Source organism: Physcomitrium patens, chromosome 10 (assembly GCF_059467195.1).
Source record: "Physcomitrium patens ecotype Gransden chromosome 10, ASM5946719v1, whole genome shotgun sequence".
NCBI classification, from domain to species: domain Eukaryota; kingdom Viridiplantae; phylum Streptophyta; class Bryopsida; order Funariales; family Funariaceae; genus Physcomitrium; species Physcomitrium patens.
Window position 1 is genome coordinate 2,842,137 of NC_143419.1, and position 23,454 is coordinate 2,865,590.

The 23,454-nt window shown below is 35.9% G+C and overlaps 1 protein-coding gene across 2 annotated transcripts; it reads right to left on the reverse strand.

Annotated features, from left to right (window-relative positions):
* Nucleotides 1-15,068: 15,068 nt before the first annotated feature.
* Nucleotides 15,069-22,031, reverse strand: LOC112288079 (uncharacterized). 2 transcript variants are annotated; one of them, XM_024531911.3, is made up of 16 exons: nt 21,502-22,031; nt 20,713-21,137; nt 19,985-20,330; nt 19,602-19,778; nt 19,320-19,387; nt 19,047-19,154; nt 18,685-18,798; nt 18,437-18,532; nt 18,023-18,121; nt 17,748-17,876; nt 17,346-17,450; nt 16,642-16,809; nt 16,271-16,434; nt 16,023-16,092; nt 15,650-15,885; nt 15,069-15,440 (listed from the first exon to the last, which is right to left on the reverse strand). In XM_024531911.3, the coding sequence occupies exons 1-16, from the start codon at nt 21,626-21,628 to the stop codon at nt 15,194-15,196; spliced, it is 2,679 nt and encodes an 892-aa protein (XP_024387679.1). In that variant the 5' UTR covers nt 21,629-22,031; the 3' UTR covers nt 15,069-15,193. The 2 variants fall into 2 exon arrangements, with proteins under 2 accessions (XP_024387679.1, XP_024387680.1); XM_024531912.3 differs by having other exon boundaries at nt 18,083-18,121; nt 21,502-21,960.
* Between the last annotated feature and the right edge of the window lie 1,423 nt (nt 22,032-23,454).

Below are 23,454 nucleotides of genomic sequence, written 5' to 3' on the forward strand. Positions count from 1 at the left end.
ATAGTGGTACAACTTGTAATGGAACGGCATCCTTTATTTCCTGTGGAATTATACCATAATCATTCCTTCTCAGATAACTTTTTGATGCGTCATTCCAATTTGTCATTTGATAATCTCCTTGAGATGGAATCATCGTGGCTCTAACTGTTAAGTTTTGGTCATAGTGACATTCCTCCCATACTTTTGCTCGCTCAAGAGATGATGCAATGGTGGGTGATTGGACCTCCTTTACAAACATCTTCAATTCTGGTGGATGTAGTCCATTAACCAATATGGACAACACAAACGATTCTGGTATTTGGTTATTTGGCCATTTTTGAAGTATATCTGCTACACGACCATAATATGACTGTACCGCTTCTCCTGGTACCATTCTGCTGGTCATTAATTTTTTTTCTAAGTTGTTCTTCAAAACCAATTGGTCAAAAATAGGCTAAAAATGTATTTTTCAATGCCTCCCAATGATAAATTGTCCCACAGGTTGGCGGTTATATCAATCAAATGCTGTGTCTTTCAATGTCACTGGCAGCCATTTTAACTAAATGTCTTCTATTTTTCCATTATTGGCTATACATGCCATCAAGAATTGAGAAAAATGTTGATCTGGATCCACACCTAGCAAACCCCAAAAAGTAAGTAATGGCACGACACTAGTCGTACAATCACCTACTGCACCCATTTGTACTACAATCAGAATGGCTGGTCCTCTTGACGCCATTGAATTTCTTGTTCTGCTAAACTCCATTTTAAAATAATCTTTGCTTTACCTTATTCTAATTTTCGAGCTCTCAGTGCTCCTCAATTTACTGTTATTTTCCACAATTAGTTTTATTGGTTGAATTGCAGGTGAAAATGTCAAATTTTGAAATATAATATAGTTAACTTTATTGGCGACCAATTTGTGCCAAACTGAAGAGTCACTATTGCTCGTTTCAGTGGTACCCCTTACTGAAAAAATACCCAATGGAGTACCAAATTCTTCTACGCCTCCTTCTCTTTCAGTTAACGGCCTCAAGATTTCCATTGGAATGTTAACAAAATTTTCAGCGAGTATTCTTGGCAGTTTTTCTAATGGTACATACGACTACAGAATTAACAGTCTGTTTGGTTCTTGATATGTTTGGATGCACCGACAAGCTTTACAACCATGGTTTAATCCAATTCTGTCGATGCTTCCTTTTAAGATTACGTTCTTGCTCTTCTCTAAGCAAGTTTCTTCCTTGCGCTCTTCCCTGTCTTTCTCTCAACTAATTTATTTTCTTCGATGCAATGCTCTCGTTCTTATTAACCATAATCTTACTTCAAACACTACTGAAATCGTCTTCTATTGCCAATTTTTTTACACGTTTGGTAATTAATTCTTAACACTCAAAGCTATTATCACTCCCCGGCAGCAGCGCCAAAATGTGATTGCTCATTTTACTTATTCCAGAAGAAACCTCCCAGCATAAACCCGTATAGGGAGATTCAACACGGGGAATGACTAGTTGCTTAAGCGTTCACGCTAGGGTTACACAATCAATTACCTCCTAAATGTATCATCTCTATTTTCAATATTTGAACACACAAGGAAACTATAATCTCCTCCTTCACCTTATCGGTCTCTTCCTTATAGCAATTCAATCATACCAATAATTGCTATTTCTACCAATATATTCACCCTCATAATCTCCAACTATAATATTACGCCCTTACAGCTTTCAGTTTACAATTACCCTCGTTCCAATCACTGGAATTCTTCACACATAACTGCCATTCACATTACAGTGTTTTACACAAACATAGACTCATTCTCTCTGTTGAACTACAATCAGATTTCAACATTCAATCTTTCTTCTTCTCAAATAATACCAATCACATTTCCATTCTATAATTCACTTCACAATATTCAAAAACTCTCAATCCTCTTATTCAAAGAAAATAACAAACAAAAGAAAAGAGGTAGCACCAAGCTTACCCCGGCTTACACTATCACAGCGATGGCCCTCGGCTCATGACTATCACAGTCTGGCCCTCGGCTTATGACTCTCACAGTCTGGCATCTTAATTAACTTCTACAACTCCTATATACTTTTCCCTGATTCTCCAGATTCTAACCTTAATTCTGTAATTAACCACTTTTAATAACTAAATCACTCATCCATTGTCCTGAATTTCCTATTATATGGACTATTAATATATTTTACCAATATCTTTCAAAAACGAATTAATATCTATTCTACATGATGCTATACTTATTAGCCAATTTTTCTATAGATTACAATATGAGATAAAAAAATTGATGCTCAACTTACTTCATCCTCAAACATTGAGTCAAGTAATTGACTTTGTTGTGAAGTATGACAATTGATTTTTTGAATTTTGATCTAAGAGTTGTACAAGTGTATCTCAATATTACTATAATTTAATGAAAACACCAATTTATTTTCAACACATACATTTGGAAGTAGAAAATATAAAAATTGATGTAGTATATTTCAAGCTTCTTACTAAGCAAGAAAAGACTTATTGTTATTAGGAAGGATTGTACTTGTATTGTAAAGAACCTAAATATACTACTCAACATTGTCTAAAGAAGCAATGCAACCACAAAATGAAGAGTATAGTCGTTAAAGAAGATAGTATGTTACAAAATAAATTTGTCCAATTATAATAGGGATCATGCAACTAGAATCTTGTACATCACCTAGTGAAGGTCTTATTTTCTATTTGGAATCCTTTCTTTGTTTTATATTAAATGTAATTTTAAGATCCAAATATCATAAAGCCTCTCTCTTGTTAGATTCAGGAGCCTAGGTATATTTCTTAGATGAAAAATTTACTAAAAGACATAAAATAACTTTAGTGAAGAAAATTAAACCTATTCATGTAGAGGTCATAAATAATCATCTATTATTTTTAGAAAATATCATTCATAAAATATTTCCTAGAAAAATAAAAATTAATGATCATAGTAGTTTTATAATATTTAATATCATTAGATCTTCTTCTAATCCAATTATTTTAGATTTATTATGGCTAAAAAAATATAATCTAAAAATAAATTAGATTTTTTTGTAGCCTTGAATTTTTTGAAAGTATAACTAAGAGTATAGTTAATTAAGTAGAAAGTCATGAGTCTAATATAATTCAACCTATATTTGTAGGTATAAGAAATTTCTTGCATACTACAAAAAAAATATTACCTTGTGTCATTTATGCTACACCTATTTCTAATAGTCAAAAGTCTTCAAGTAGTATTTCAAGCCAATATTAAGATTTTAAAGATGTATTTGAGAAGAAGAATTTGGATATTCTATAAAAACATTGTTTCTATGATTATTCAATTGATTTTTAAGAAAAAACTCAACCATCATTTGTACTAATTTACAATTTATCACAAAATGAGTTGGTTAAACTTAAATAATATATTGAAAAAAATCTAACTAAGAATTTTATATGCCATTCCAAGTCTCCAATAAGAGCTCCAATTTTATTTGTGAAGAAAAAAGAATGGATTATTATAAATATGTGTTGATTATCAAGGACTCAAGAAAATCACCATAAAAAATAAGTATCTACTACCTTTGAAATCTAGACTTTTTATTCAATTGAATCAAGTTAAGATCTATAAAAAAATAGATCTACAAAAAACATACAATTTGGTATACATCAAAAAAGAAGATGAATAGAAAATTGCTTTTCGAATAAAGTATAGACATTTTGAATACAACATCTTGCATTTTTTACTTAAAAATATACAAGCAACTTTCCAACATCTAATGAATGATTTTTTTTGAGAGTTTTAAGTTGAATTTATTATCTATTACCTAGATGATATTTTAATCTATTTTAAAAATAAAATAAAAAATATGAATTTCATGTTTGTTGTGTGCTACAAAAATTAAGTGATGTAAGATTCTATGCCAAGATAAAAAAAGTATGTATTCTACACTACTCAAGTTGATTTCTTATAATATATCATTTCAAATGATGGACTTATGATGGATCCTAAGAAAGCTCAAACTATTATGGATTGGAAGATTCCAAAAATAATAAAAGATGTCCAATATTTTTTGAGATTTGCTAACTATTGCCAAATCTTCATCAAGAACTTCTCTCAAGTTGTAGCTCTACTTACGCATTTGATTTGTAGAGTCAAACTTTAATGGAATCAAGAAGTAGAAGCAACATTTGAAGCTTTGAAGATAATTTTCATTTTTGTATCAATTTTTGTTAGGGACATAGTCCTTAGACCTTTCTAGAAACAAGTTTTTAGAACCTTCTAGAAAGAAGTCTCTAGAAACTTCCAAAAGATTCCTTGAATATTCTCTTAGAATATTCTTCAAATATTCTCTAAAGATTCTTTGAAGATTCCCTAAAGATTCCCTTAGAAGGCTCTAGAAGATTCTTAAAATATTCTAGTAGATTCTAGGAAGTTACTTGAGAAGCTTCCTAGCTCTTGGGTAGTTGCTCGAGAAGCTTCATAGTTCTTGGGAAGCTTCTTGATGCGCTTCCTTAGAACCATAGGCCAGTAGTATATATAGGAGTCGAGGCTAAAGAGTTCTTCAGTCTCGACAACACATCTCTTGAAGCTCTAGCTCAATTCTCTTGGCATTGCTCTTGTACTCATCTGATAATCTAGTTCTTGTCATTTCTTCTTGAACTTCTTGTTTAGATTTCTTGTTTGTATTTTTGGTCCGTGACAGTTTGTCGAGACTACCTTTATCTTAATATCAGAGCTGAATCCTTCTTGTTTGAGAGCGGATTACCCCTCTTCTTGAAGGTATTCTAGCGCTTTAGGGGTTGCGGATTACCTTCCTCTAAACTGACATTTTCTCAATCACAATATCAGAGCTTAGTTCTTTGAGGCAGAGAGTGGACTACCCCTTTCCTTGGAGATACTTGAGCGTTCTAAGGGTTGCGGATTACCCTCTCTTGGACTGATATTAATTCCTTCTTTTTGTTTAGCATAGCTAGTAAAAAAGACTGTTAACATCGATTTCAAAGCTTTGCCTTCTTGATAGAATGCGGATTACCCCTCTTCTCGAAAGCATTGAGGCATTTTTAGAGGTTGCGGATTACCCTCCTTTAAAACTGAAATCGTTTAGTATTTTTTTTTCTTTTCTTTTCTCTGAGTAGGTTTTGGTGACAGGTAGTGCTACAATTTTCTCCAAGAGACTTAGCAATTTCTTCTTCTCTCAAAATTTTAATCCATCTATTCTCTAAATATGGAAGTAGACCAGGTCATAGACAGTGCATCTCCACAAGTAGACAATAGAGTGGCAACTCTTGCAGATCTTCAAGCTCTTATGAATAGTGTACGAAAGGAGATTGCATTTCTTCGCAATCCAAGTAAAGAACCTCAAATTGATCTAGTGACCGAAGAAGCTAGACGCGAAATTCATAGCCTAAAACAAGAGATTATTCGAGTGAGAGAAGCAAGACATGTGTCACATACGACCCCTATGGATACTTCAAGGATTAGTACGAAAGAACCAAAAGCGAGTATGCCAGACAAGTTTGACGGAACAAGAGCCAACTTCCGAGGCTTTGTGTAACAAGTACGGCTTTACCTACGCCTATACCCTTCTCGTTATCCGAATGGATTTACCCAGGTTGCTTTCATAGGTACTCTTCTATCAGGAAATGCTCGCTCTTGGTTTGCTCCACTATTGGAGAAGGATTCTCCAATATTGTACGACCTAGAGGCTTTCATAGAGAGACTTACTGCTGCGTTTGGAGATAGCGATCGAGAAAGAGTGGCTGAAAGAAAGATACAAAATCTGCGACAAGGATCACGTTTTGCTGCAATCTATGCTGCAGAATTTCAACAGCTTACATGTGATCTTGATTGGAATGATAAGGCGTTCATGACACGATTTCGATATGGACTGAGAGATGATGTCAAGAACTTATTGATCACCATGCCTAAGGCGGATACTTTAGAAGAACTTATATCTCAGGCAATTATTTGTGACAACCGCCTCTTTGAATTACGACAAGAAAGACGATCAAGCTGGAGAAATGATGGAGCATTTGCTACATTTTCAAAAGGTCCAGAGAATCACTCCACAGATCCTGAACCCATGCAAATTGATGCGGTACGTTTCAAACCCCTCACAGCTGAGGAAAGGAAGCGACGGTTTGAACAAAACTTGTGTTTATATTGTGGAGAAGCGGGCCATAAAGCTGTAGATTGTCGGAAGAAACAGAAGCCTCAAACAACAAGACTCAGGAGTACAAGCATGCAGGAAAACAAGGACGTCCAGCCACAATAGGGACCGTGCGGCTGGACATCTCAACATCCAAAATTAATCAAGGTCCCTTTCTCTCAGCTCAACCTTCAGATTGTTTTATGGTACCTTTACATCTGGGTATTCAAGAACTACAAGTCGATGCTTTATTAGACTCGGGTGCATCCGCTTGCTTTATAGATGAAGAGTTTGCCAAGCTTCACAATATTTCTCTTGTAAAGAAATTTAAGCCTGTCCATGTAGAAGTCATAGACGGACGACCATTGTCTTCGGGCAATGTTATCCATGAAACTAAACCATTGAAGGTACGTCTTGAAAACCATGAGAGCAATATTGTGTTTAATGTTATCAAGACCCCTTCATGTCCTATCATTTTGGGACTATCTTGGCTTGATAGATATAATCCATTGATAGATTGGAAGTTGCGGAAAGTGACATTTCCAACAAACTCCTTGAAGGTGGAATCTGCCAAGACAATGTCTAGAAACAAATCCTTGTTTATAGGTGCAAGGGCTTTCATGAAGGAAGCCAAGCAAAATACACCTCTTGTCATCTTCGCAACTCCGACTCGAGAAGATGCAACTCCGACTTTGGTTATTCCAAAGCAGTATGAAGAATTCAAAGATGTCTTTGAAAAGAAGAATGCTGATATGCTGCCAGAGCATCGACCCTATGACTGTGCCATTGAATTGCAAGAAGGAGCACAACCACCTTTTGGACCAATCTACAATTTGTCGCAGACGGAGTTGTCTGAGTTGCGGAAGTACATTGACGAGAATCTAGCCAAGAACTTCATCCGTCATTCAAAGTCGCCAGTTGGGGCACCAATCTTATTTGTGAAGAAGAAGGATGGCTCACTACAGATGTGCGTGGACTATCGAGGTCTGAACAAGGTGACAAAAAAGAATCGCTACCCACTGCCTTTGATCTCTGGTCTTCTAGAACAACTTGGGCGTGCAAGGATCTTTACAAAGATTGACCTAAGGGGAGCTTACAACCTTGTGCGAATTAAGGAAGGAGATGAATGGAAGACAGCGTTCCGAACAAGGTATGGCCATTTTGAATACAATGTCATGCCATTTGGTCTTACTAATGCTCCAGCGGTCTTTCAACACATGATGAATGACATCTTTCGAGAGCATCTAGACAATTTTGTTGTCATCTATCTAGATGATATTTTGATATTTTCTAAGAACGAGGAAGAACATGAGAAGCACGTTCGTCTGGTACTCAAAAAACTATGGGAGCGAGGACTCTATGCCAAATTGGAGAAGTGCTTATTTCACCAAACTGAGATGGAGTTTTTGGGATTCATCGCGACTACGGAAGGCTTGAAGATAGATCCAAAGAAGGTGGAAGCAATCATGTCTTGGGAAGTTCCGAAGACGGTTAGGGACGTACAATGTTTTCTTGGATTTGCTAACTACTATCGGATCTTCATCAAGAATTATTCTCAAGTTGCTGCCCCCCTCACTCGGTTAACGTGTAAAGACAAGCTCGAATGGGGACCTATCGCAGAAAAAGCATTTCAAGATTTGAAGATGGTATTTACTACAGCTCCAATCTTAGTACATCCGGACTTTACAAAGGCCTTTTATTTGGAGACAGATGCTTCGGATTTTACTTTGGGAGTTGTACTTTCACAGATGGGCGTAGATGAGAAGCTCCATCCAGTTGCGTTCTATTCTCGAAAATTCTCTGCTGCTGAGATCAACTATGAGATCCACGATAAGGAACTCCTTGCTATAGTAGATTCTTTCCAAGAGTGGCGCCACTTTCTCGAAGGAACTGCACATCTAGTGACCGTATATACGGATCACAAGAATTTGGAGTATTTCATGTCGGCTCGGGTTTTGAATCGGTGTCAAGCTCGGTGGAGTATGTCGCTATCCAGGTTCGACTTTGTTATTACTTATCGGCCTGGGAAGCAACAAGGGTTGTCCGATGCATTATCAAGGAGATCATATCTCGCGCCAAAGGCTGGAGATGCAGCATTTGATCAACAGTGCACGACATTGTTGAAGCCAGAGAAATTTTGGCTCAACGCAGCTATTGTAGCAATTGATGCTGACTTCCTCGACCAGGTACGGGCCGCAACCATTGAAGATTCTCTAGCCCTTGATATCAAGCAACATGCTAGTGATGATAAATTCAAGATGGAAGGAGATCTAGTATATTTTGAAGAGCGATTATATATCCCAAAAGGGCCAACACGACTCCGAGTTCTTCAATCTCGTCATGACTTTCCAGCTGCGGGACATTTTGGATTCAATAAGACCTTGGAACTTATTTCCCGTGATTTCTGGTGGCCTCAAATGTGGAAGGATGTGAAAGATTTTGTTGTATCTTGTGACATTTGTTCAAGATCCAAAAACCCTTGACATCGGCCTTATGGACTTCTACAGCCATTGCCTATTCCGCGCCGACCATGGTCTTCGGTTTCCATGGACTTTATTACGGATCTACCACCATCGAATTCATTTGACAGCATTTTTGTTGTCGTAGACCGGCTTACAAAGATGGCGTATTTTGTCCCTTGCAAGAAGACATCGTCAAGCGAAGACACAGCAAGACTCTTTCTTGATAATGTGTATTGATATCATGGTCTACCAGATGATATCGTATCGGATCGAGGAACCCAGTTTGTGTCAAAGTTTTGGAAATCTCTTTTTGAAATATTGAAGGTGGATATCAAGCTTTCTTCTGCATTTCATCCTCAAACAGACGGCCAAACAGAACGGGTGAATCAAGTTTTAGAGCAATATTTATGTTGCACCATCAACTATCAACAAGATGATTGGGTCGCATATCTACCGCTAGCCGAGTTCGCATATAACAACACCCTTCATGCGTCAACTCAACAAACGCCATTCTTTTCCAATTATGGATACCATCTGAAGCTTGACTTATGGAGTTTGTCAACGATTAACAATCCGGCAGCTGAAGGATTGGTGAAGGAGCTTTTGCAGCTTCAAACTACATTGAAGCTTCAATTGCAAACTGCCCAAGAATCTTACAAGGCGTCCGCGGATAAATTTCGGAATCAGGCACCTAAATTCACGATTGGAGACAAAGTTTGGCTGCTTCGACGAAATATTAAGACCAAGCGGCTATGTGACAAATTGGACTATCGGAGATTGGGACCATTTGTTATCCAGAAGCAGATCAATCCTGTAGCGTATCGTCTAGAGTTACCAGCTACTATAAAGGTACATCCTGTCTTTCATGTTTCTTTGTTGGAGCCTTATCTAGAATCGTCTTTTCCTGGAAGAGTAGAATGTCCACCACCTAGCATAGAAATAGAGAACCACGAAGAATACGAGGTGGAAAAGGTCCTGGATTCACGGCAAAGACGGGGTAAATTAGAATACTTTGTGCATTGGATCGGTTACGATATTAATGAACGAACATGGGAGGCGACCAAAAATCTCGCGAATGCGCCGCAAAAGGTACAGGAGTTTCATCGACGATATCTTGAGAAACCCAAGCCGGTTCGACGATAGCTTCTTACTGAAGCTTGCTCATCCAGAAAACAGAAAAGAGGAGAGAGCACCACCAAAATCCATAGTTGATGTAGTCATTCTCTCCAAGATATCGTAGAACTTTGTTAATAGCCCAAGTTTGTTCTTATTGTTTTAGCCTTTGAATATGGATAGCCAAGATACTACACTTGTCATGTCATCTCAAGCAACTAGCTCACGAAGACGACCGCGAGATGAAGAACCGCTTACACCACGACGACGTCGAAGGATTCCGAGCAACAGATCGCTGGTGATTGTATTTGAGGTCGAGCGTGCCTACAATGGTCAGCCAGAAGGAGTGTTTGAAGGACAATTTCACAATGAAGACACGGAGGTTCATGCTTGGTCAGAAGTTGAAGGCGTGGGCCACTACCGTTGGCTTCAAGGACCATTGAATCACTTGCCTCGTGAACAACAATTGGAGTTCATAGCAGAGGTTATGTGACAGATCTTCATTTTCTTACGTTGGTATTGACTGACGATAACATTGCTTCTCGGAGACCTCGAAGCTAAAGGAGGAGGTGATGTTAGGGACATAGTCCTTAGACCTTTCTAGAGACAAGTTTCTAGAACCTTCTAGAAAGAAGTCTCTAGAAACTTCCAAAAGATTCCTTGAATATTCTCTTAGAATATTCTTCAAAGATTCTCTAAAGATTCTTTGAAGATTCCCTAAAGATTCCCTTAGAAGGCTCTAGAAGATTCTTAAAATATTCTAGTAGATTCTAGGAAGTTACTTGAGAAGCTTCCTAGCTCTTGGGTAGTTGCTCGAGAAGCTTCATAGTTCTTGGGAAGCTTCTTGATGCGCTTCCTTAGAACCATAGGCCAGTAGTATATATAGGAGTCGAGGCTAAAGAGTTCTTCAGTCTCGACAACACATCTCTTGAAGCTCTAGCTCAATTCTCTTGGCATTGCTCTTGTACTCATCTGATAATCTAGTTCTTGTCATTTCTTCTTGAACTTCTTGTTTAGATTTCTTGTTTGTATTTTTGGTCCATGACAATTTTATATTGCGTCAACTTTTCTAAGCCAATTTTTTATAGAAACAAATAAATTGGACTTTGCTTTGGATACCATATTATCACAAATAGGAAAATATGATAAACTTCATTAAATACATTTGTATTTAAGAATTTTTTTAGTAATCAAGATTAATTATAAGATTTATAAGAAAGAATTTTTTACAATTGTGGATTCATTTCAAGAATAGTGCCATTATATAGAAGGCGCTTTTAATCTAGTCACTATTTATATTGACTATAAGAATCTTGAATATTTTATATGAACATGCATTTTGAATTATCGCCAAGTCCATTGGAATATATCTTTATCAAGATTTGATTTTAAGATCACTTATCAACTTCAAAAAGAACAAGATTTATCAAATGTCCTTTCTAGATGTTCTTATCTTGCATCAAAAGAAGGAGACACATCTTTTAATTAAAAAAGAATGATCCTCTTAAAATCAAAGCATTTTCAACTTTGAGTAATAAAATCAACATTGACTATTGATTCAAAAAATTTAATTAAGTATGCCCTTTGATCTTCTTCTTCTTGATATCAAGAATCTTTTTTCTAAGTCTCATGATGCTTCTAAGTTTGAGTTCAAAAATAATATATTCTATTTTGAAAGACACCTATATATATTCCTTAAAGAGAAGCATGTTTACATGTTCTTCAAGTATGTCATGACTTTCCAATGATTCAAAATTTTGGATACAATAAGACTTTAGAACTTATATCTAGAGATTTTTTATGACGAAAAATGTAGAACACAGTGAAAGACTTTGTCCAATCATGTGACATTTGTTCAAGGTCAAAAACTCCTTATCATCAATCCTATGGACTTTTCCAACCATTATCCATTCCAGAACAACTATGGACTTCTATTTCTATGGATTTTATCACAAATCTTCCAATCTCAAATTCTTGTGACTTTATATTCATGATAGTAGATCGTTTTACTAAGATGATATATTTTATATCATTTATAAAAGCTAACACAAGTAAAGAAACAACTAAGTTTTTTTTTAATAACATCTATCCCTATCATGGATTGTCTAAAGATATTATATTGGATAGGAGAACTTAATTTGTATCAAGATTTTTTATAATATTTTTTAAGATTTTAAAAATAGATATTAATCTATCTACAGCTTTCTATCCTCAAACTAATGGATAAATAGAGCATGTAAATCAAGTTTTGGGTAATATTAGAAGTATACCATCAACTACCAAAAAGATGATTGGAAATTTTTTTTACCATTGGCATGGTTTGCTTGTAATAATATGGTACATTCTTCTACACAACAAATACCTTTCTTTACTAATTATGGTTATTATCCATAACTTGATGCTTTTAACTTTTTAAAAGTTGATAATCTTTTAGTAGAAGATTTGGTAAATCATTTATCTGAGCTATATACAACAATGAAGGCCCAATTAAAAGAGGCTCAAGAATAACAAAAGAATAATATAGATACTTATTGCAAGGAACAACCTCATTTCCACATTGGTGATAAGATATAGTTACTTTGTCATAATATTAAAACTATTCGCCCTTAAAATAAGTTGGATTATTGTAGATTTGGACCATTTTCTATTTGTCAACAAGTCAATGTAATCACTTATTGATTACATCTAGCAAAGTCTATAAAAATCCATTTCATATTTCATATGTCTCTTTTAGAACTATATAAGTTGTGAATATCCCAGAAAGAAGAAAAATACCACTGCCTCTTATAGAAGTAGATAATAATTATAAATTCAAGGTAGAAGAAGTTTTAGACTTACAACAGTGCGGATACAAGTTAAAATATCTTATTTATTGGTGCGGATATAATATTAGCAAATGTACATGAGAGCCAGTAAAAAATCTTACAAATGCAATAGAGAAGGTCAAGCTTTTCATCAACAACATCCATCAAAACCAAGATGAAAGATAGCAAACCTTTGCTATAAAAAAATACAATTTAAGAAAGATTGCATTCTACCTTCTATCCTTATTTGTAATTTTTCTATAATTGTGGTGTTAAGATGGAGAATCAATAGCCAACAGATTCAACTCAAGAGCCATCATTTGCTAACATACTAGATGAAACATTACAATTATCAAAGCCTTCAAGATGATGTAATAGAAATGAAGACCTTCAAGAATGACATATTTTTCTTCAAATAAATAGCGGTGATTTTATTAGAAGTAAAAACTACTCTTGATGGTGTTACAAATTTTTTTTTTAAAAGAAGTTACAAAGGTTTTAACAATGATCAAATAACAAGGTGGTCTTTCCATCTTGGAATGGGACATTATCAATAGCTGAGAGGACCTATCAACTATCTTCAAAGAGAATAAAGATCAGAGTATGTGGCAAATATAATTTGTCACATCTTAGAATCCCTCAACATATGATTACTATTCCTTGTAGAACTTGTTCCTAGAAAGGGAGGTAATGTCATGAATATATATCTACTATAATTGTTATCTAGATAATATGAATAGGTAGAAGTAGGTAAAAATAAAAAAATTTCATAATATCTTTTAGAAAGGCTTTCTAGGAGCTTTCTAGACACTATTTTGACTTTACATGTATTTGTAGTTGATTGATAGGTTTGAAACTTGATCAACAAGCTTACTACGTGCCACATGTATTGGTAGTTTGCAAAATAAGCTAATTATATGGCGCTCATATAGAAAACTTGTCTTGCAAATTAAGATACTTGTTATGTTAAGTCAACACATTTTTGGAGGTCCTATAGAACGTTGCCACATAGATCCTAGGTAAGTATATATAGAGGCAAGAGTAAAGCCTTCTTTACTCTTGTCAACTCCTTTCTTGTTTCTAGTTTAATTTCAAGAGTCTCTAGATTTTTTGACTTTTGGCAATAGCCATTCCAGTTTTCCTTTTAATATACATACTTCTTTATTTCTATTTTGTCATATTTCTTGGAGAGTCTTACTTGTTTATTTACTTTCATTGAGTTCTTATTGTTAACACATTGGTGATACCTTATTATATTTGAGGGTATATTTGATATTATCAAAAATGCATAGACATATATGATATTTTCTCTCATGTATATCAACTTAAAGCTCATGTGTGATTAAATAAAGATGTCTATAATACCACATGTTATACCAGATATAGATTTTTTAAATTGATAATTATTTCTTTAAAATTGTAGAATTCTTTGTTTGTATTTTTAAAAAATATATTAAAATTTTATTATAAACTAATAATAAATAAAATTTTAATTTTTTTTTTTTTTTTAATAAATTTAAAAACATCAAAAGACCATATACAATACCTTATGTATTATTAAAAAAATCTAAAAGTTAATAATCTTCTTGCAATAACTAAAAAGAAGAGTTTAAATAATTTGAAATACAACTATTGAATTATACAATAGGTGATGCCATTAAATTAAAAAGAAGATTAAATCAACCCACTTATTTGTTAAATTGACTTACCATGGTGACACCACAAATACTTGAAGAATCAAACACACAAGACTAAAACATTTGTATATATCTTACAGAGAGAGAGAATGATCTCAATTCAACTTTATTTTATAAATAGTTTATCAAAAGAAAACATTGGATCTAAATTAGAATCAATAATTGAATTGGGATTATTAGGAATGTGAATTAGTGGAGGATTAGATGGCTTCATTGACTCCGCAACCAAGATGTGCTTCATGACTTGTGATGATCTTTAAAAAAAATTCCCAACTTGTAAGATAACAGATATATTCATACAGATCAATTTAAGATTTAGGTGGGTCAATTTAATATTTTCATAAATTAAATATGAAGTAAAAATAAATAAATTTTTGAAAATAGAAAAAACCAATCAAAAATAATAAAATATTTTTTGATCAAACAAAAACTTCCAAAATTTTATTTAAAAATTTTACAAGTTTACTAACTTTTTTATTAAACATGTGGTCGAAGATATGCTTAAAATAGCAGTAAAATCTTATTATTTTGATCATTTAAAAAATAGATTTTATAATTTCAAAAAGATTGATTTTGATTCTATAGTTATTTTATAAGAAAAAGACAATATATTAAACACAAATATGTTTTCAAACTTATATTTGTTTAAAGATAATTGCCTTGTATCATACCTCAATCCATCTGCATTCTCTTATATCAAACTTGGTTATATAATTCAAAATTCTAATTCTTTTTGTTTTAACAGAAACCTCATAATTATTGCAACAGTACAAACAGTTAAAGAGCCACTGTCTAAGATTCCCATATTAAAAAGAACCAAAAGAATACACTTGAACAGAAATCATATTTAGAAGTATATCATGTAAGCTTAAAAGTGAATATATTCTTAAATTTTGGGAGACAACATTTTTCGAGAACTTCCCATCAAGTTCGTTGTATCATTCACATGTATCTGAAATCGTTGCATACAAGACACCTCCAATCTAATCGTCCATGAACTGTCGGTAAGGGTAAAGGTCTATCAACTCAGCTAACTTCTGCCGGACTCCTGGAAGAGTCTCGGGAGCTTGGGCAGCCTCTGGGGAGTCCTGAGCTGCCTCAAGATGAGGCTGCAATGTCTGCTGCAAAATGAACTGCACATGGACATCTTGCCAATCATAAGGATCAATCTGTTGAAGTAGCTCTATTGCTTTCTCTTCATCTTCTGCAGCTACATATGCCCGAAATAATCTGGCACCCAACAACTTGTTTTGGTAAGTAAAAATGAAAACCATAAGCCCATAATTAGAAATCTGAGGTTCAGTGTGCCCGTAATGACAGTTAATATTGAAACAAAGCCACTAGTACAAGGAAAAGATCTTAATAACAAACAGAAGGATACATTCAAACGTTTAAATAAGTCTTTAATTTTGGTCAGAGGAACTCAAGAAGTCACAGACCTAATTTGAGAGAAGACGTTTAGTGCTAATCCTTCCTTCTCCATTTCAGAAACAACCCTCTGTGCTTGCTCCGAGTCGTTCATGGAGGCACAACCATCTAGAAGAGCTTCTAATGCCATGCGTGAAGGACTCAGCCCCAATTCTCGCATGGCTGCGACAACAGCAAAGCCGTCATCCACATCCAACCAGCACATTTCATTTGCGTCTCTTCCTCCATTTGATATATGAAGGAAAATCTGAACAATGCCGAAACTTGGGTTTAGGTGAAAATTTGAGAGAAAGACACATCTGGCATGCAAAGTTTACACAGATTACCAAGATCACCTAAAAATATGCACGCCCATGGTGGCAACCAGAACCCATGAGAGCGTACCTTGTCAAACAGAACTGCCACATCTGCAATATTTTCATCTTTAACTTTACGCAGAAACTCCAGGGCTCGCCTGCATAGATTCAAATGGGCATTCCATTAAGGAACGTAGAGGAGCAAGTTCAAATTGTCAAGGAATAGATGTATCAGACATGAGAAAATGTACAAACCAATCGATCGATTCCAGATAAAGTAGAGTTGTCTTGCAGGGTGTGACCTATGCTCTGAAAGACAATTTCGTGTCAACTCACCCCAGCTGATTATGCCGTATGCAACCCAGCACCACGTTTATGCAACGTACGTTCAGAAACTCAGCACGTTGTTGGTAGGTCAATTTGGTCCACAAATTCTCCTTGCGGCAGTCCTCAAAGATGTTGAACATGCGATCCAGATCCCCTGCCTTTCCAACAGCAACCTGTCGTACCAACCATATCAAGTCCAACATAAGAAGACCACCAATAATCTACTGCGTAAAAATAATAAAATTTATCTAGACAGGCTTTAACAGTTCTAAGTAGCACCAAAGTATCCACTCTGTTACAATTAATGGTAGTAATTCTATAACCTGGCACCCAATAACACAGAAGAAATAAGTGCACACACCAGAACACGAACAACCTACCAACAGGATTCCAGCGGCATAAGCCTCCGGAAAAGCGCCTTCCCTCTTAAGAGCTCCGTACAATGCGAGAGCTTCACCTAGACGACCAGCCAAAGACAAACCAGCCAGAATGGCGCTTTTCGCCTTTGTACCCACCACTTCCCCTCTTCTCTCGATTTCCTTGACCATCTGCGAGTCAATAAAGCATTCCCAAACAAGGTGATTCAGCGAAGTTCAATAAGTTGCATTCAAGTCTTAAAAAGTAAAAAATAAAAAACGTAACTGATTGTGCCAATCAAACTACGTTACTGAAAGCGTCAAACGCTAGAGTCAAACACTGTTCCTGGAAAAAGAAGTGGCACGAATTCCACATCTAGGAACACTTCTAAATAGTATGCAATATGCGGGACACAAAACCGAATGGACTTGCTCCTTGAAGAAAATACTACCCCGATCGTAGAATTGAAGCGGGCAGGAGCTCCAGGCCGTAAAACTTTAGAACTACTAGATTTGTAGATTTAAAACAACTTTCATCGAGTATTTATTTGTAGAAAATTGCCAGCACCAAGCAACTTTAAGTTTGACGATTAATTCAAAACGCTTGCACGGTTAGTTCCAGTTAGAACATGTAACTTCAAAAAAAGATACTAATCGTATCAGTAGTATCAACACAATAGTGTGGTAAGTTGCACAACGGCCAATATCAATAAGAAACGAGGGGCTACCTCAATACTACGTTCCAGTTTTCCACACCTTGCGAAAACAGAGGCCATAGCCGAATATATGCCAGCATTAGGCTGCACCCCACGCTGCAGCATTTCCTCGAACAACTACAATATACAAACACATTGTATCATAGATTGTCAGGCCGGAATGCAGTTGGTTTCAAACTACAATAGGCAAGTGAATATGCACTAAGGATATTCTACTAGAATTAAAGGTACAACCGTCAAAACACTTGAAGATGGACAAATCGAGAAGCACTTATCAATCACATCTCGTTGAACTATTGGTAGCCAAGATCCATTCAAAGCACTTTACACTGGCCAGTTATTAACACCTTCCGGTTGCGTTAAGCGTATGGATCTCTTGTTGAACAAAATGAGATCTTAGAATCATGAAAATACCTCAACAGCCTTATCCTCATTCCGCACCATGGAGCACGCAAATATTAGCATTGAGTAAGTGTAACTATCAGGCTGAACTCCGGCACTCAGCATCTCTCTCAAAACCTCTAGAGCTCGATCCAGTCTTGCCTGTTCCACCCATCTTCGAATCAAAATCTAAGGGTTTCCGCAGGATTCAACAAACAAACAAGAAACAAACCAAAAACCAACCCAAATGAGGAGAAAAGAAAGAAGCGAGCATGAACACTTAGTAACCAATAGAGCACGAGCATCACCTGACTCCCAAAGCCCATAATAAGAGGGTTGTAGCAATGGGCATTTGGCTGGATACCAACCTGCTTCATCTCTGCAAGTAAATTGTACGCTTGCTCCATCTGTACATTGCTCACCGCAATGGTAACATTAAATTAAGCTAACTAAATAACTTGTCAGAAAAATATCAAAAGGATATTTCAATCAAAAAAGCGCACACCAAAGTTGGGCTGTACTTTGGTTTTTCAGAGTTAGCTCGAAAACTCGACTTGTCAACGCTAATCAAAGGTCAAATCTAGAACTGTAATAACCGTTATGTTGAACACCATTTTAAACATAAAAGGTCATACTTGGTTATAGATGAAAGACGATGTTCACATGAAAAAGAATAATGCAAATCCTACAGCACGAAACCAGCTCTATCTTCTGAAACTTACATCTCCAAGTTTGACACAACAGTTGACCAACGTGCTGTACGTCACTACAGATGGCTGCACACCAAGTCTGCCCATAGCTGCCTTCATCTCGAACGCCTGATTTTGTCACAAAAAAGTAATGCAGTGTTTTGCTAATTAATCTCATGAGTAGTTCACAAAGAAAAACACTTTATGTTTTTAGTTATAACATCTAATATAGAGATGTCACTCCAGAAAAGTTTCACGATCTCTATTGCTTGTAAAATTACCTCTTCATACATACCCCAACGTGCAAAGTCACAGATGAAGGGATTGAATGCGTAGGGAGATAACTTTGTCCCTCTTTGTTGCATCTCATCCAAAAGATCTAGACCCCACGATACCTGCCACCAATAAAAAGGAAATTGATAATATTAATGAAGTAAAAAAATTAAAATTAAAAAGATTTATAGAACACTCTCTTCTCCCAAATTGCACTTGAGTAATCATTAAGGATGTCACAACTCCTACATCTGTCTAAACTGACTAATTATACGACTATTCCAACTGCTGCAAAGTAATGAACAACACATAGACCAATTTCGTTGCGTGAAAACCAAGCAAACAAAGGTCACATAAGAAAATGACGTACATGGCCATGCTTACAACATGAATCAATCAGGATGTTGAACACTTCAGGAGGTGCATTTATACGACACTGCTCTTCAACGTCCCTCCATAATCCCAATGTTTCTTCCAACTATTAAAGAAACGAGGTAAGCATGCGTAATGTACACAAAACACCAAAGCAGGTTGGGGAAAATGAGTTCACTGGAGGGAATCGAAGCACGCCATTATGTGAACTAAAGAACGATTAAAGGTTATAGATTGATCATTGAATACGATCCAATACAACTTTGTTTACCTTCTTGGCTTTTGAGGAACCCAGTATATAGCTAACAAAAGAGCAATTCAGCTGTTCTGAACTTCCTCCTGAGAATTCCAGGTCAAAGGCGACACTCAATACTAAAATATGCATGGTCAATGAAAGGAATTGTCTGAGAAGGGTATATTTGAGAATTATTCAGTTCAGAAAAATACAAATCTGATCACAGAAAAAGTCGAAAATTTAAATGAGCTTTAAGCCTAGAACAATTCAGCACCGATAAAGACTTCAGTAAATTCACCAACAAAGAAAAGCTCGTACCCGACTTTTTCAGAGAAGTGAGACACTTCATAGCTGCTTGGTGTTTGCCATGCCTTCCAAGACATTGAAATGCAGATGCAGTGCCCTTATCGGAGTTCATGACGGGCAGTACTTTCGGCAGCAACTCTATGAGCTCTTCAACTCTGTCCTCTTGGGCAAACGCACTAAGAAAAAAGGCTGCCTCGATTTTAATACCAGATTCCCCCAAGCCAACGCATCATTCCTGCCCCATCAGTAATCATATTTCTCAAACCATAAAATTACAATTTGAACTGGTACTAAACTCCTCACTGCACCGCATAGGGTCCAAAAATACGGGATATTTTCAACATGAAACTTAGAGGATATAGAAGACGGAGTTCATTCGAATAAGAAGAACTCACCATCCAAAGAAGAAGCTATTTTGGCATTCTCTTTCTTAGCAGCTATGTAAAGTCTTTCGGCTTTTTTCAAATCGCCAACTTTTAATGCCAAGCGAATCTCATAAAATTTAAACACTCCATCGAATGCAACTCCATCCTCAGCCATCAAATTCTTTAGTTCTTGAAACTGAGCGTCGCGCTTCCTTGCTGGAAGCCATGACATGATTGGCTTGTACGTAAGCTCATTGGGCCGGATTCCTCTGCCGCGCATCTCATGTAAAAGTTCCACGGCCTTGGAAGCCAAAGTCTCACTCTTGGCAACCTCATTTAACCCTTGCTGTCCAGAATGATGAGCCTTCTCATTGTCCTGCAATCGTAACATAAATCGCATCATTTATGGGTCACAATCCAGTGCATATGCACCTAACATCACAAGGCCTCAATGTACAAGGATATGCTTGAGCTCATCATCAAAATAAATAACTGCATATGGCTGACGATGATGGCCATTATAGGAAAAAAAAACAAAAGAAAAAAAAACAAAAGAAACAAAAAAACAAAAAAAACAAATAAATAAAGGAACATAAATCATAGCATAATATTAAAGAGAAGATATGAGATTCACACTGAAATTACTTTCCAGCACACCAACAACCTATCTTGAAGAAACTGGAGGAGGGAGAGATAGCCCGACCTCCAAAATAATTCAGCACATTAGAAGAGTTCACACAGAGTGCCCTACAGCTTACCGCAAGATCCATAAGCGCTCGAATAACAATGGTATAAGGTACCACATTGGGCGTCACACCTGCTTCAGTCATAAGTTCAAACACCGGGAGAGCTGTCTCGTTTCCAGCGTGCCTTACACACTGGGTCATAAGACGGGAGTAAAAGTACACATCTAAACCTGTTTCATCGGATTCAGCTTCCTCCTTCATCATCTGTTCGTGAGCTGCTTGAAGCTCCTTAAATTTTCTCTCCCTAACAAGCTTGAACAACATCATTATCCTTGGATCCTGGATGAGCTCAGATGCGGGCTTCGACTGTGCACGGGTACGCCCTGGAGTACCATGCCGAGTCGTTCCCCTAACTGCATAGCGGCTATCCATACATTGTCGGTTCATGTCATTGAGTCCTGTCGGTCCTGATTGCAATTCTTCGACATGTCCAGATTCTGCAAAACAGACATTGATGCACACATTCTGAGAGAACCTTCTGATGACAATCGTCCGAGGATATCCAAGCTTCAATCCAAATGCCAACAAACAAAAACCCATGACACTGAGGAACTCACACAGCTATGGCAATGGAAGGTTACGTGAATGGCATCTCCACAAAATGTTAGCAAAATTAGGGTTCAGGGTTTATCAAGTGCAAGTGAGATTTCGAAGTATCCTGATCGCCCATGTGCAACTAAATGCGGTCGTGGAGTTATAAATCGATGAAAAATTTGGAATAAAAATTATACGAATAAACAAATAGCATACAAATCCCAAGTCAGAAGCATTCAACCATCATGCGCCCGCAGGAGAACGTACCTGAAGTTGCTAATTCCTCCACCGCCGGACATGATTGATGCACAGCGGATGTGAAAATAAGCGCACGATCACAAACAGACGCCGTTCGCAATGCTCTTTGCAAGAGCACGCCGCGCATCATCATCATCTTGGCCACATACTCCCACCTCCCGCAGAAATTCACTCCACAACCGCCACCTTACCAACTCTAAACCTGACCATATACCGTGCACAATCTCCAGCCTAAAAATCTCCCGAAACTGCTTCCATTGCAGGCCACTACTCAAATAAAACAAATGTACCTCAAATTTTCTAGGGCGTGCTTGATAAATTCGCAACTTCAAAAGGTCACCATCAATCAAGACATCCCGAAGATTCAACAATCGAAAGTGCGCGCTGATTCAACTCACTAAACCAAAAAAATTCAGGTTGTTGCATCGGCAGAAACTTGCCAAATTCTACTGATCTCAATTCAGCGACCTCTCCATCGGAAGCAAATTGCAGCCACCCTTTCATCGCAAATTTGTCCGAAAGGAAGCCGCAAAACCTTCGACGGCCTCGTACCCACCCATAGAATGTTGTTGTCTATGGTATTGAAGGTTGTACTGGGTATGTATCCTAAAAGGCGGGTAAAAATAGAAACAATGGTATCAACTTCTTCCTGGACCTCGAACCGGTCTGGTCCACGTTGACAGAATGACACTGATTGAATAAAAAATGAAATGGTTCTTGTTATTACGTTAAATATTAATAATAATTTTTGTTCTTTTAGATGTTTTCGTGCATGAAAATATAACCAAAATATTTAAACATAACAAGTTTACTCCATAATCAATGAAATCGATTACACTTTTTGTTTGTGATATGATTTAATGACCAAAATATTCAAAATTACAAAAATTCATATAATGGAATTTTTTTAGTTTTTATGTCACATTCTCAATCTAAAAATATATTTATTTTAATTTATATATATATATATATAAATTTATATATATATAAATTTATATATATATATATACTGATATTTAAAATATATTCAAATATAAAATTACATCTTTGAGATTTTAGTATTAGTTGAAGTAAATTGTTTAAGTTGTGTTTTTTCTTTTTCTTTTTTTTTTAAATATATATTGTCATCAACTTGAATCAATATAAAGTTTCGTTGAGCATATGTTGGAAAATAAATCTAAATATTTCTACAACTTCATTAAAATCTCCATGTGCACATTTTCAAGAGAATACAATGTCTACAAGAAAACAAAAAATTATATATATATATATATATATATATATATACATTTCATTTTCTTTCTCTTTTTAGAACAAGATTGACCTTAGAGCTACATGTAAGAGCAAGAAATCTCAACGACTTTTTGGAGAAGAAGTGAGATTTTTTTTCACCGGTCTAATTCACAAATTAATAGAAATAATAAAAAAATTGGGATTTAAATACACAACATCTTCTTTCTTTATCTATAATCTTTCAAGTTGGTACCACCTTCAAATTCAAATAATGTCTATCACCCTCAACTTCATTACTGTATAATTAGTTTACATGATTTTACTACAAAACTAGTTTCCTACTTATTTTCTTCCTTTGCTTGCTTCCTAATTCAAATCACAACATGAAAATGTTATAACGTATTAATTTCAAATCCATCTTCCTCTTCATCTACTTCTTAACATCTAATCACAATCATGCAATGTGTTAATTTCCAACCCATCTACTCCTACTCAAAACACAACCATAAAATATGTTAATATCAAAACAAAACCATAAAATGTGTTACTTTCCAACCCATCTTTTTCTTCAACTTCCACTGATACATTAAAATTTATTTTCCAACATCTAAATCATATACAGTGTCATAGAACATATGTTTGAAAATAAATCTAGATGTTGCATTGGTCCGACCACACTCAACCTCACTGACTAATTTGACAATAGAATCGAAGCAAAATCTTAGCTAG

Coding starts and splice junctions, on each gene's coding strand:
- LOC112288079 (XM_024531911.3), bottom strand. CDS start 21,628: ATGATGATGATGCGCGGCGTGCTCTTGCAAAGAGCATTGCGAACGGCG. Junction 18,122..18,436: donor GTTGTGTCAAACTTGGAGAT/GTAAGTTTCAGA, acceptor AGCAATGTACAG/ATGGAGCAAGCGTACAATTT. Junction 16,435..16,641: donor ATGCCGCTGGAATCCTGTTG/GTAGGTTGTTCG, acceptor TTGGTACGACAG/GTTGCTGTTGGAAAGGCAGG.